This window comes from Bombina bombina, chromosome 2 (genome assembly GCF_027579735.1).
Source record: "Bombina bombina isolate aBomBom1 chromosome 2, aBomBom1.pri, whole genome shotgun sequence".
In the NCBI taxonomy this organism is placed as follows: Eukaryota; Metazoa; Chordata; class Amphibia; order Anura; family Bombinatoridae; genus Bombina; species Bombina bombina.
In genome coordinates this window covers 92,006,849-92,022,742 of record NC_069500.1, presented here as the reverse complement: position 1 = coordinate 92,022,742, position 15,894 = coordinate 92,006,849, and the positions used below count along the sequence as shown (strand labels likewise).

Sequence of the window (15,894 nt, the reverse complement as noted above, 5' to 3'; positions counted from 1 at the left end):
AAAGAATGGGAAAGGCCCGGCATACCTTTCGTCCCTCCCCCTATATTTAAGAAACGACCCCAGAAAGGACTTATGGCAGACAGTCCCCAAGGTCGAGGGGGCGGTTTCTACTCTAAACAAACGCACCACTATACCCATAGAAGATAGTTGTGCTTTCAAAGATCCTATGGATAAAAAATTAGAGGGTTTGCTTAAAAAGATGTTTGTTCAGCAAGGTTACCTTCTACAACCAATTTCATGCATTGTTCCTGTCACTACAGCAGCGTGTTTCTGGTTCGATGAACTAGAAAAGGCGCTCAATAAAGATTCTTCTTATGAGGAGATTTTGGACAGAATTCATGCTCTCAAATTGGCTACCTCTTTCACCCTAGACGCCACTTTGCAATTGGCTAGATTAGCGGCGAAAAATTCTGGGTTTGCTATTGTGGCGCGCAGAGCGCTTTGGCTAAAATCTTGGTCAGCGGATGCGTCTTCCAAGAACAAATTGCATAACATTCCTTTCAAGGGGAAAACGCTGTTTGGCCCTGACTTGAAAGAGATTATTTCTGATATCACTGGGGGCAAGGGCCACGCCCTTCCTCAGGATAGGTCTTTCAAGGCCAAAAATAAACCTAATTTTCGTCCCTTTCGCAGAAACGGACCAGCCCCAAGTGCTACGTCCTCTAAGCAAGAGGGTATTACTTCTCAAGCCAAGCCAGCCTGGAGGGCAATGCAAGGCTGGAACAAAGGAAAGCAGGCCAAGAAACCTGCCACTGCTACCAAGACAGCATGAGATGTTGGCCCCCGATCCGGGACCGGATCTGGTGGGGGGCAGACTCTCTCTCTTCGCTCAGGCTTGGGCAAGAGATGTTCTGGATCCTTGGGCGCTAGAAATAGTCTCCCAAGGTTATCTTCTGGAATTCAAGGGGCTTCCCCCAAGGGGGAGGTTCCACAGGTCTCAATTGTCTTCAGACCACATAAAAAAACAGGCATTCTTACATTGTGTAGAAGACCTGTTAAAAATGGGAGTGATTCATCCTGTTCCATTAGGAGAACAAGGGATGGGGTTCTACTCCAATCTGTTCGTAGTTCCCAAAAAAGAGGGAACATTCAGACCAATCTTAGATCTCAAGATCCTAAACAAGTTTCTCAAGGTTCCATCGTTCAAAATGGAAACCATTCGAACAATTCTTCCTTCCATCCAGGAAGGTCAATTCATGACCACGGTGGATTTAAAGGATGCGTATCTACATATTCCTATCCACAAGGAACATCATCGGTTCCTAAGGTTCGCATTCCTGGACAAACCTTACCAGTTTGTGGCACTTCCGTTCGGATTAGCCACTGCTCCAAGAATTTTCACAAAGGTACTAGGGTCCCTTCTAGCGGTGCTAAGACCAAGGGGCATTGCAGTAGTACCTTACTTGGACGACATTCTGATTCAAGCGTCGTCCCTTCCACAAGCAAAGGCTCACACGGACATTGTCCTGGCCTTTCTCAGATCTCACGGGTGGAAAGTGAACGTAGAAAAAAGTTCTCTATCTCCGTCAACAAGGGTTCCCTTCTTGGGAACAATAATAGACTCCTTAGAAATGAGGATTTTTCTGACAGAGGCCAGAAAATCAAAACTTCTAAACTCTTGTCAAGTACTTCATTCTGTTCCTCTTCCTTCCATAGCGCAGTGCATGGAAGTAATAGGTTTGATGGTAGCGGCAATGGACATAGTTCCTTTTGCGCGAATTCATCTAAGACCATTACAACTGTGCATGCTCAGTCAGTGGAATGGGGATTATACAGACTTGTCTCAGACGATACAAGTAGATCAGAGGACCAGAGATTCACTCCGTTGGTGGCTGTCCCTGGACAACCTGTCACAGGGGATGAGCTTCCGCAGACCAGAGTGGGTCATTGTCACGACCGATGCCAGTCTGGTGGGCTGGGGCGCGGTCTGGGGACCCCTGAAAGCTCAGGGTCTTTGGTCTCGGGAAGAATCTCTTCTCCCGATAAATATTCTGGAACTGAGAGCGATATTCAATGCTCTCAAGGCTTGGCCTCAGCTAGCAAAGGCCAAATTCATACGGTTTCAATCAGACAACATGACGACTGTTGCGTACATCAACCATCAGGGGGGAACAAGGAGTTCCCTGGCGATGGAAGAAGTGACCAAAATCATTCAATGGGCGGAGACTCACTCCTGCCACTTGTCTGCAATCCACATCCCAGGAGTGGAAAATTGGGAAGCGGATTTTCTGAGTCGTCAGACATTTCATCCGGGGGAGTGGGAACTCCATCCGGAAATCTTTGCCCAAATTACTCAGTTGTGGGGCATTCCAGACATGGATCTGATGGCCTCTCGTCAGAACTTCAAGGTTCCTTGCTACGGGTCCAGATCCAGGGATCCCAAGGCGACTCTAGTAGATGCACTAGTAGCACCTTGGACCTTCAAACTAGCTTATGTATTCCCGCCGTTTCCTCTCATCCCCAGGCTGGTAGCCAGGATCAATCAGGAGAGGGCATCTGTGATCTTGATAGCTCCTGTGTGGCCACGCAGGACTTGGTATGCAGACCTGGTGAATATGTCATCGGCTCCACCATGGAAGCTACCTTTGAGACGGGACCTTCTTGTTCAAGGTCCGTTCGAACATCCGAATCTGGTCTCACTCCAACTGACTGCCTGGAGATTGAACGCTTGATCTTATCAAAGCGAGGGTTCTCAGATTCTGTCATTGATACTCTTGTTCAGGCCAGAAAGCCTGTAACTAGAAAAATCTACCACAAAATATGGAAAAAATATATCTGTTGGTGTGAATCTAAAGGATTCCCTTGGGACAAGATAAAAATTCCTAAGATTCTATCCTTTCTTCAAGAAGGTTTGGAGAAAGGATTATCTGCAAGTTCTTTGAAGGGACAGATTTCTGCCTTATCTGTGTTACTTCACAAAAAGCTGGCAGCTGTGCCAGATGTTCAAGCCTTTGTTCAGGCTCTGGTTAGAATCAAGCCTGTTTACAAACCTTTGACTCCTCCTTGGAGTCTCAATTTAGTTCTTTCAGTTCTTCAGGGGGTTCCGTTTGAACCCTTACATTCCGTTGATATTAAGTTATTATCTTGGAAAGTTTTGTTTTTGGTTGCAATTTCTTCTGCTAGAAGAGTTTCAGAATTATCTGCTCTGCAGTGTTCTCCTCCTTATCTGGTGTTCCATGCAGATAAGGTGGTTTTGCGTACTAAACCTGGTTTTCTTCCGAAAGTTGTTTCTAACAAAAACATTAACCAGGAGATAGTCGTGCCTTCTTTGTGTCCGAATCCAGCTTCAAAGAAGGAACGTTTGTTGCACAATTTGGATGTAGTTCGTGCTTTAAAATTCTATTTAGATGCTACAAAGGATTTTAGACAAACATCTTCCTTGTTTGTTGTTTATTCTGGTAAAAGGAGAGGTCAAAAAGCAACTTCTACCTCTCTCTCCTTTTGGCTTAAAATTGGCAGATTGGCTTACGAGACTGCCGGACGGCAGCCTCCTGAAAGAATCACAGCTCATTCCACTAGGGCTGTGGCTTCCACATGGGCCTTCAAGAACGAGGCTTCTGTTGATCAGATATGTAAGGCAGCGACTTGGTCTTCACTGCACACTTTTACTAAATTTTACAAAGTTGATACTTTTGCTTCTTCTGAGGCTATTTTTGGGAGAAAGGTTTTGCAAGCCGTGGTGACCTGATTTGCTCCCTCCCTTCATCCGTGTCCTAAAGCTTTGGTATTGGTTCCCACAAGTAAGGATGACGCCGTGGACCGGACACACCTATGTTGGAGAAAACAGAATTTATGTTTACCTGATAAATTACTTTCTCCAACGGTGTGTCCGGTCCACGGCCCGCCCTGGTTTTTTAATCAGGTCTGATAATTTATTTTCTTTAACTACAGTCACCACGGTATCATATGATTTCTCCTATGCAAATATTCCTCCTTTACGTCGGTCGAATGACTGGGGAAGGCGGAGCCTAGGAGGGATCATGTGACCAGCTTTGCTGGGCTCTTTGCCATTTCCTGTTGGGGAAGAGAATATCCCACAAGTAAGGATGACGCCGTGGACCGGACACACCGTTGGAGAAAGTAATTTATCAGGTAAACATAAATTCTGTTTTCATACATTGTTGAAATGCCGAGTTTAATGGTCCTTTTAGGAACGCTTTGTTTTCTGTATATCAGATAAGAAGCAGCACAGCATTTAGCACGTTTCATTTGGCAGCATAATTCCAAAACTGAAATTGCTGGTAGACTGCTGAGTGTATTTGGGGGCTTCTGAACCCAAATTTTTTCTTTTGTGATTCAAATAGAGCATGCAATTTTAAGCAACTTTCTAATTTACTCCTATTATCAAATGTTCTTCATTCTCTTGGTATCTTTATTTGAAAAGCAAGAATGTAAGTTTAGATGCAGGCCCATTTTTTTATGAATAACCTGGGTTGTTCTTGCTGATTGGTGGATAAATTCATCCAAAAATAAACAAGTGCTGTCCAGGGTTCTCAACTTTCTTTTTTAATTAAAGATAGTAAGAGAACAAAAAAAAAATTCATAATAGGAGTAAATATGAAAGTTGCTTAAAATTGCATGCTCTATTTGAATCACAAAGAAAAAAATTGGGTTCAGTATCCCTTTAAGTGTGTTTTTCGCTTTTTTTTTATTCAGTGAGATCTACTTATACAATGCCAAATGTAAAGGAACATTAAACTTCAAAAATTGTATGTCTTTTTTTAAACTCTGTATAATTCTTATGCTATAGACTTTTTTTTTCTAACCACCTAGTGTAGAGTGTTTTTTTTTTTTTTTAATTTAAAACTTTAGGTACGTGGTACAGCCAATAAGATGATATAACAAGTTACAACATATGGTTTCTGATAGGCTAAAATTTTGTTTTTAAAGAAATTAAAAAACAAAAACGCTCAGAAGTCTACACTAGAATAGTAATACACAGTTTAGAACACATACAATTTTTGAAGTTTAATGCCATTTAAAGTGATTGTATACTGTAATACCTTAATTCACATTATATAACAATAGTTATAAAACCAGGGGCACTTTAATTCATAAAAACATTCAATGAAGCTTCCTTCTTTAAATATTTACCATCTAGTGATGTAAACATTGCGCCGTTCCTCCGCCCGCATCTCATACTTCTTTTATGTCTTAGATAACGAATCCGGCTTCATCCAATGGTTGCGTGCCCCACATGGCAGATGTGAATTACTTATCAGATCTGCTGATTTACAACAATCTAGTTTGTGGCACCGCAGCATTATACTCTAAAAAATAAAGTACCTTCAGTCCTGCACAATTTGCCTATGTGCTTACATTTATACTGAACTTACTGAGAGAATAATGTGACTGAAGTTTTTTTGTAGCATTATTAGTGATCTCAGAAACAGTAAGAATTTGGCAAGATCTAAAGTTTATTTTGCAATTTAAAGAAAGACTACACTGCTTTGTTGTTGCTACTAGTTTCCATCAAATTCTTTAGATTTAGCGGAATATATATTTTCTAATGAATGTGGAACCATCTGTCATAAAATTCTTCATTTTCTTTATGTAATGTTTTGAAGTTTTAAAAAGCCTATGCTGTCCCCTGTTGCACAGTGTTGTCCACGGTCTTTTCAGACAAAACTGAAATGCACATCAGTACATTCCACATGCTTCTAGTAAAAGCTACTTTCAGTGAGAGCTTCTAATGTGCATGTAAATTGAAGAATATTTAAATATGCTTTGTGCACCCGCATTTTAAACACTCTGTCTACCCAGTGGTTTCTATCATATAAATAAAGTCCTGGGCAAAGCAGTACAAGACAGACATACTGTTTAAATTACAGCGCTGCAGAATCTGTTGGCGCTCTACAAATAACCGATAATAATAATAGAGCATATCTTGAAATGCTTCACGTGCACAGTAAAAGCTTTCACTTAAAACAGCAATAGGTTTTAAAATAAGTATTTTCTCTAATACAAGTATAAAGGAGAAAGTATTTTATTTAGAATTGAAATGCACTGATGTGATTGTGCACGTCAGGTTACGCTGGAATGTCCCTCTCATTTTAAAGTTGCTACATTCGGATAGTAAATGAAAAGCTTAGTTGCATACAGTTTATAAGAAGGCAAGAATATTGCTACTTATTTACCTTGAGGTTTGGGTATAGGAACATTTAAATATAAATTAAAAAAGTTAAAAACACTCTCTACTACTTGGGAGCACAACAATTCAAAAGGGAATTTCTTACTCCTAGGTATGGTGTGCCGCAAGTGCATACTAAACCAAGCCACACATGAAAACAAAATACGTTACAAATTCTAATACATTACAAATGGTGAAATACTAGAAGTCAAATTTTGTATGAAAATGCTAATAGATTTATATAACTAATGGAGGCATGAGAACACTCCATTTCAATCAGTTGTATACAGTTATTGTCCAAAGGATTTCCCCATAAGGGCACTGTGTCTTTTGAATATCTGAGTTTAGGATTTACCTATGCTTAAGCAGAGAAATCTAAACATTTAACCAGTTGTTTATATGGCTGGTTTTAACTCTTTTGCTTTTTTTACATGTACACATTTCCATTTTTAGTGTTTTGTGTAAATACCAACAATATTTTGATGCATATATACTGTATGTGATCAGAGCTGACCACATCCTAATTTCCCTTTGTTTGAGCAGGATGGCACGGAAGTTGATTTTTGTAAATATCCATCATCCAGTTTGCCCGATTTAGTGAGTGCCTGCTCTACCCAAGATGCATCTGTTTCCAATGAAAACAAAGAAAATGAGGAACCACATGGAGAAGGTGGCAAGGAGGGTATCACATCCTCTTCAGACCAGACAGATGTAAGTTATGTCCCTACCTACACTTATTATTCAGACTTTGTTGGTCAATGACCGACACTAAGAGCCATTGTTTACTGTGTGTGAACAATAAATCCCTCAAGAGGAAACAATATATGAAGTCATATCCAGCTTAAAACAATCTTTTTTTGTCAAGCTATTTTACAGCTGTGTGAGTAGTTTCCTACTTGCAATTATACATCCACGCCTTCCAGTGTGGCAGCTATATATTATATCACTATATTGTGACATGTTGTTTACCGGCTGGGATGGAAATTTTGACTTGATATATTAACACCACTATGCATGTTTTTATGTATTGGATCCAGGCTGACCATCATATATTACTTTTATTGCTGTGTAATGGGATTTTATTTTACTTTATATTCTTCATACATGCAAAATATTGCTTTAGTAGACAATCATGCATCATGCTATGGGTATAATAATATTTGTCATTGTTTGTACTCCAGTTCACATAACACATTTACTGACTCTGGTTTCCTCCTTGTTGTGCAAATAGGTAAATAATTTTTAAATAAAATGTGAATTATAACATTATTTCATGCTTTATATGAAATATCTAAATTAAAGGGACAGTAAACCTAATTTTTTTATTGCAATACTTTAAAGGTGTATCTCCAACTGTTTGGTGCGTCTTACTGACGCATTTTATGATTTTAAAGGGTGTATTTTTACACCCAATCAGATGCCATCATATAGGTACATTAAGTGATCATTGGATGCTTTTCATACAGCTGTATATTAGTTTTTAGATTTTTTTTTACGTTTTTTTATTGGTCCAAAAATATTTTGATGTGAATACCTGACAGCAGGTACATTTACTGTAACATCTGTCTAAATAAATGTGTAAGCAATAGCATCCAATAACTGTATGTGTCCTTATTAGTGGTATAGATAAGCATATTGTCTCATAATGACAGCAGATGAAGTATCAGAAATGGTTACATATGATGCTTATTTCATTTTATTATACATAAGATCTTCATATGATTAACCAAACACTTCCATCTACACTTTAATTATTTATGTTAATGGGTATAGGAATAGTAATTACACTAGATTTAAATGGACATAAAAGTGAAAATTATGTAATGTGCTAGAGCATTTTATTACTGCACTGCTGTTTGCATATAACTGTGTGGTTATGCCCTGCAAATACTTAGTTATCTACAGAGCAGCGCACTATTGGGAGCTAGCTGAACACATCTGGTGAGCCAATGACAAGACGCATGTGTGTAGCCACCAATCAGCAGACAACTCTCATCACTTTTCTTAAACCTATTTAGTTATGATTTTCAACAAAGGAGACCAAGAGAGCAATGTACTCTAGATATAGATGTGTGTGTCTTCTACAAAAAAGTCACACACTTTTTCTATACTAAAAGTAGAAATGGTACGTTAAACTCAATATATAACTTCCATGACCTTTTATAGTGGTATCTAGAGTATGTACTCTGTTTTCTTTTTGTATCACTACAACGTTGTGGGACTTTCTTAAAGGGACAGTCTACAATATAATTTTTATTGTTTTGAAAGATAGATAATCCCTTTATTACCCATTCCCCAGTTTTGCATAACCAACACAGTTATATTAATATACTTTTTACATCTGTGATTACCTTGTATCTAAGCATCTTGTGACAGCCCCCTGATCACATGACTTTTTATTTATTATCTATTGACTTGCGTTTAGTACTGTGTTGTGCTAAATCTTAAATACCTCCTCGAGCGTGAACATAATGTTATCTATATGATCCATATGAACTAGAAGTCACCTGTTGTGAAAAGCAAATAAAAAAGCATGTGATAAGAGGCTGTCTGTAGTGGCTTAGAAACCGGCAGAAATAGAGTTTTAAATGTTATAAAGTATATTAATATAACCATGTTGGTTGTGCAAGGCTGGGTAATGGGTAGTAAAGGCACTATCTATCTTTTTAAACCATAACAATTTTAGTGTAGACTGTCCCTTTAAATAAGTATATGTGCAATTAACTAATCTAAAGACAGCATGAATGGATGTTTCATGTTATTTGATTGAGCAATTACGAGATTGTGAACTGAAAGAAATCCCTGGTTAATAAATGTCAGTTATTGCAGACTGAATACCCCTAGTAACTGCTAGTTTACGGCTTGTCCCAACCCTGCTGGTGCTGGGGGCCAAATAGCGGGGGCTGCCAGAAGATTCTCGCACGCGATTCCATCGTTAACTGAACTACATTTGTTAGAAAATACAGAAATAAGACTACATCACTTGCTAGGAAAGCAAACAGAAAACAAAGTCTACAATTAAATCAATAATTTATCATATGAATTATTTAACACCGAGCTTTTGGCACTTGTAGCGGTTACATCTCAAATAGAATTTAGATTTTTATTGTTGAGATCATGATGTTTTATAAAACAATAAAATAGCTCATAATGGAAGAAGGTCAATTTTGTTTCATCAGACCATGATAAAATACATCATTATATTGATTACGTTTTATATCCCTTATCTCATCTTAAATGACCACAAAAAAATTACTTTTGTGTTTTTCTGCAGTTTGCTTTGACCACAATGACAGAGTAGTCGGGATTCATTAACAGATTTTGCTAAATAGCATTTCGCATAATAAATATTATTTATTAAAGTGATAGAATTCTTTATTAAAGGGATAGAAAAGTAAAAAATGAAATGTGCATTTCAGTTTCAAATAGAAGCATTTATGCAAATATCTCCATTAGCAAAAATGCTTCTAGTAAAAGTAATTACTGTTTTTCTGCAGCATAACTTGGGCCTTCACATGATATGTACGTATGATGCAGAAAAGTAGTAATAACTTTTACTAGAAGCATTTGCTAATGGAAGTATATTTCAAAATGCTTATATTTTAAATTGATGTGCACACGCGCATTTCATTTTTGACCTTTTTATCGCTTTAATGTTAATAAATGCCAATGACTTCTGCACATGGAAGGAAATTGCTTTTGTTTTTTTTGGTAGGCTCATGAGCTGCAGTGTTCTACTTGTCATTGGCTCACTAGATGTGTTCAGATAGATCATAGTAATGCATTGCTGCTCCGAAGCTGACTTTAACTATGCATTTCACACATTTGCAGTGGTTAAACTCATAGTTGGATGCAAGCAATAATGCAATAATATAATGCTGTACCATATTAGAGCATTTTGTTTTTGAACTTTTATGTCCCTTTAAAAGTATGAAATATAATGATTTAGTTAGGGAATTCATGGAGGAAGCCTTGTGCGCATGCATAGCGCATTTCTTCAAGGCTAAAGAGGGTGTGGTGACATAAAAATGGCCCTATGCAGTTAACCCCAGATGAGCCTGGGCGGAAAGTCCAATAGAGAGAAATGAGATAACGGTATCAATCACAACAAGCAGTGTAGCCAGATGCATACAGCTGTATCCAACGCTAAATAGTTCATTACAGCATATTTTACGAAATGCTTAAAGGCCCAAGTGCCACTTAAAGGTCTGTTCATATCTGGGTCCCCAGCCTAGAGACCTACTTGTTAGCTTTGATTCAAACAAGCTGAAATACAAGCAAGGGTGTCACTGCTGTGTGTAACCATCCTTAGAACATAACGTGGAAGTGACCTACAAATAGCTAATCGGCTATTATACTGGTGCTTTTATATTTAAAGGTAAAGTCAAAATGAAACGTTCATGATTTAGCTAGAATATCTAGTTTTAAACAACTTTCCAATTTACTTCTATTATCTCATTTGCTTTGTTGTCTATGTATCCTTTATTACAGAGTAAACATAACTAGGCTCAGAAGTAGCAATGCACTATTTCTTTCATGTAATTGGCAAGAGTCCATGAGCTAGTGACGTATGGGATATACAATCCTACCAGGAGGGGCAAAGTTTCCTAAACCTCAAAATGCCTATAAATACACCCCTCACCACACCCACAATTCAATTTTAAAAACTTTGCCTCCTATGGAGGTGGTGAAGTAAGTTTGTGCTAAGATTTCTCTTGTTAAGTGTATCCAGTCCACGGATCATCCATTACTTATTGAATATATTCTCCTTCCCAACAGGAAGCTGCAAGAGTCCACCCACAGCAAAGCTGCTATATAGCTCCTCCCCTAACTGCCATATTCAGTCATTCTCTTGCAAGCCTCAACATAGATAGGAGGTTGTGAGAGTCTGTGGTGCTTTCTACTTAGTTTATTCTTCAATCAAAAGTTTGTTATTTTTAAATGGCACCGGAGTGTGCTGTTTATCTCAGGCAGTATTTGGAAGAAGAATCTGCCTGCGTTTTTCTATGATCTTAGCAGACGTAACTAAGATCCATTTGCTGTTCTCACACATTCTGAGGAGTGAGGTACTTCAGAGGGGGAATGGCGTGCAGGTTTTCCTGCAGATAAGGTATGTGCAGTAAAATATTTTTCTTGGAATGGAATTGACTAAGAAAATACTGCTGATACCGAAGTAATGTAAGTAAAGCCTTAAATGCAGCGATAGCGACTGGTATCAGGCTTATTAATAGAGAGGCAAAGGAGTAGTGGTTGCACTTATGACCATGTGTAAACAGAAATTGCCAAGCCAGGCACCGGGACTTAGGTCGATAGACACCCCCCAAAGAACAGTACATATGTGAGCCAATATTAGAGGTGTACCTTGAGCACTGAAGGGAGAAATCCTGTATATACACGGAACGATATCCGATGGCAGCGTGTCTGCCGACTTCTCTTGCTTCCGCCTCTATGCAAAACCCGGTCTGCAGCTCAGTGAACGTCACCGCGTGACGTAAGGAGGGGGTGTGTATGTTAGCGGTCTGTATATTCACCCGGCCCAGCGGTTAGTGAGGAGTGTTAACCTGGACTCAGTTGCTGGTCAGAGTATCACAGAAGAAAGGATGGAGTCCCAGGTTAGGATAAAATAAATTCTTTTATTCGATTCTTTAAAAGTTCAAGTGAGTCGCAGCTCACACGGACACAAAATCAAAATCAGCCAGAAAGAGAGTGGAGAGATGAGCGTAGCACCAGTGGCTTACATGTTTCGGCTAAATGCCGTAATCATAGCCTAAGGTGCTATACCTGTGTAGTCTTTAAAAAGGGTGTAAAGTGATACAATTGGCTAAAACACTTACAAAGATTAAAAATGAACGCCCATTTCAACACACTTAGCATAAACATAGAAGTTAACCCTATACATGTCATAATATATTAGAGCAAGGGGTATATTCTATGGAATGAGTCATACGAGATATAAAGGTATAATGAAAAAAGTGTAATAAAAAGGAAAAAGATGGTGAAAGAAATATACAGCAAGAAAGAAAGAAAGACAAAAGAAGAAGAGAAAAGGAAAAGGAGAAGAAAAAAGAAGAGAGAGAAGCAGAAAAAACAGAAGAAGTGAGAGGCAGAAAAGACAGCGCATGAATTAAAAGGACAATCTAGCAGCAATATAGATAATATATAGACTTATAGTGGACTAGGGATATTTAGAATGCTAACATAGGAGGATGTATATAGCCACGATATATATAAGACAGAGGTACAAGATACAAAATAGAATGATAGCTAGATGTACAAGTAGACAATAAGCTGATATGTCCATATTATACGTTTAGACACGCACTGTCGCTCAACAAAAGAAAAGAAAAGAATAATAAAGTGAAGAGAGAGAAGGAGAAGAAAAAGAAAAAGAATAAAGAGACCCATTGGAAAAGAAGATAGAAAAGGAGACATGGTGAGGACAGATGTATATACATATAGCATATATATAAAAGTACATGAGGATGTTCACATATACACCCATATACAGATTAAGCTAATTTATATATAGTAAAAATAGAACTATAGTGAACACAAAATTTGATGCTGTATATGTAATATATAGGGTATAAGGGATTAGAGACTATGCCATATGAAAAAAGGAACCACAATGGATTCTCTATATAGTAGATATGCAGCTATAGCTACACTATATAAAACATAAGCATATATAAGCATATATAAGACATGTGTTAATAAACATCATCAAATTAGAGAATAAAGAGAAGAAGAGAGAATTGTGTGCACATGTATCTACAAATGGACACGTATGATAACTGTCAGGGTATAGGACTAAAAGAATATGTCATTGTAAATAAATAGAATAATAGAAAAAAGAATATTTTGTCTATATATATTATTAATTGACCTATATATTGACATATATACATTTACTCCCAAAAGTTGATCAAATCAAATTTGGAGTTTAGCCCTTGGGCAAGTCTGGTTTTTAGCTGGAAAATCCAAAAGGTTTCACGTTTCGCTAGAACTTTGTCTACATCTCCCCCTCTCATAGGGACTTTGGCTTTTTCAATAGCTGCCCACCTAAACGAATTAAGGCAGCAGTTGTGTTTGGTGGCAAAATGTTGCACTAAAGGAGTCGTAGCCGTACCCCTAGTCAGGGAGGAGATGTGTTCTCTTATTCTGGAGTTGACGTCCCTAGACGTGAGACCAACATATTGAATATTGCAAAGGATGCAGGTGACAAGATATATGACATTGGTGCTGGTACAGTTTAGACAGGATTTTATAGGATAAACAGTCCCTGTTACAGTTGATCTAAACTCTGTCGTAATTTGTGCATAGTCACATGGCTTACACTTTTTGTGACCACATCTATACATACCCTGATGCCTCAACCAAGAGCTACTATGTTGTGTGGTAGATCTAAGTTGTGTAGGTGATAGAATTGAAGCCAAAGTGGCACATTTTTTGTAAGAGCATCTGATGCCATTTTTCACTACATCTGTGAGCTTGTCGTCTGCAATTAGAAGAGGAAAATGCCTTTTGATAATATTACAGACCTCGGGGTATTGAGCACTGTACTCTGTAACAAAGTGGATACCCTGAAAATTACTTTCAGTATTCTTGCATTTATCAAGTAGCATTGACTCTCTAGGGATGAGGTTAACCTGTTGTCTTGCCTGTTTGATGTGTTGTTTAGAGTATTTTCTCAATCTTAGTCTATTTTCCAATAGATTAGCTTCATGTTCAAAGTCTTCCTCCCTACTACAATTTCTTTTGATGCGCATAAATTGGCCTTTAGCTACAGCATAAGCGGTGTTTGTGGGATGACAGGAAGTGGCATGTAGAAGTGTATTGCCTGATATTGGTTTACGGAAGACCTTGGTAGAAATAGTGCCATTACAATTGCCAGTAAGTGTGAGGTCAAGATAGTCTATATTGACTGGATCAGAGATGAAGGTGAAACTGAGGTTCAACTCATTCTGATTCAGCCAAGAAATGAATTTAGGCACATCTTCTGAAGGACCAGACCAAATACATAGCAGGTCATCTATATATCTCTTATAGAAATATATAGAGGACCTGTAGGGATTAGTGTCTCCATAGATGCAGTTAATCTCCCAAAAGCCTAAGTAGAGATTAGCATATGAGGGGGCAAATTTCGCCCCCATAGCTGTACCCCTTTTCTGAAGATAGAAGTTAGACTCAAAACAAAAGAAATTGTGAGTGAGTAAAAATTCTAAAACACGAATAATAAAGCTTTGGAAATTCTCAGTGTAATCTGTATAGTTAGCTAAAAAGAATTTTATAGCCATGATGCCTTCTGTGTGGGGTATGGAAGAATACAAGGAGACTGCATCTATTGTAACCCATACATAATTGTCATTCCACTTGTGTTTAGCCAATAAGTTGATAATATGTTTTGTATCCTTGGTAAAGGATGGTAAGGTGTTCACCAAAGGCTGTAGAATACTATCAAGCCAGGATGAAAGTCTTTCTAGTAGGGAATCAACCCCACTAACAATAGGGCGACCCTTAACATTAATTAGGGATTTGTGGACTTTTGGAAAAAGGTGGAACATGGGTATCTTTGGATGTTGTACATATAAGAATGAAGCAGTTTGCTCATTTAGAAACCCATGTTCGACACCGTCATCCAAAATCCCCAAAAGATCCTTTTTAAATCTAGCTGTTGGATTTGTCGTAAGGGGAGTGTACTCTTCTGGATTGTCCAATTGGCGATGGGCTTCTGCCACATAATCAGATCTATTTAAGACAACAATACTGCCACCTTTATCTGCCGGGCGTATGACAATATTAGTGTTATTTTGTAGTGTACTCATAGCCTTTTTTAATCTAATGGGCAAATTTTGGGTGTAGCCTGTAGAATGATCATTAAGGATCTGTAGATCTCGTTCTACCCGAGAGTGAAAAGTCTCTATAATTTGTCCTCTGGACTGGATGGGATAGAATTTAGACTTGTCCTTAAAGGTGGCAGCATTGTTGATAGTTCCCTGACTTGAAGAAGATTCAGAGTATAAGTGTTGTAAATTTAGGACATCACAGGCCTCAGTAAAGGACTCCGTAATGTGTGAATTGGAGACTGTGCTATCGTTATAGGATATGCATTCAGAGATGTTAGATGTGAAATGCTTTTTTAGAGTGATATTTCTAATGAGACGATTAACATCTATCATTGTCTGGAATAAGTCAAATTTAGTTGTAGGGGCAAAACCTAGTCCTAGGCTAAGCAATTCTAGCTGATCTTTGTTAAGCTGAAGGGAAGATAGATTGATAACTGAGTCTACTTGTATTTCGTTTGAGTGCGGTTTCCTCTCACTGGATACCTGTCTTGGTTTTGTAGATTGGAGTGCCGTGGAACCCCTATCCCCTGTGGCATCTGTCCTAAGGGAAAAACCTGTTCCAAGGTTGATTGGTCGCACACACTATTATTACTATTCATATGTGTGTAAGGAGTAAATGAATGAGTATTTGTATTTGTATTTGTATTGGTCGCAACATATTTGGTGTTGGATGCACTCCAGAATAAGAGAACACATCTCCTCCCTGACTAGGGGTACGGCTACGACTCCTTTAGTGCAACATTTTGCCACCAAACACAACTGCTGCCTTAATTCGTTTAGGTGGGCAGCTATTGAAAAAGCCAAAGTCCCTATGAGAGGGGGAGATGTAGACAAAGTTCTAGCGAAACGTGAAACCTTTTGGATTTTCCAACTAAAAACCAGACTTCCCCAAGGGCTAAACTCCAAATTTGATTTGAT

The 15,894-nt window shown here is 38.3% G+C and overlaps 1 protein-coding gene across 1 annotated transcript in view; it reads left to right on the top strand.

The window, feature by feature from the left end:
* PDZD2 (PDZ domain containing 2) overlaps window positions 1-15,894 on the top strand; it is a 718,112-nt gene that overhangs the window by 405,690 nt on the left and 296,528 nt on the right. Inside the window, 1 exon segment of the mRNA XM_053701173.1 lies at window positions 6,674-6,841. Coding sequence (XP_053557148.1) covers window positions 6,674-6,841 — 168 coding nt within the window.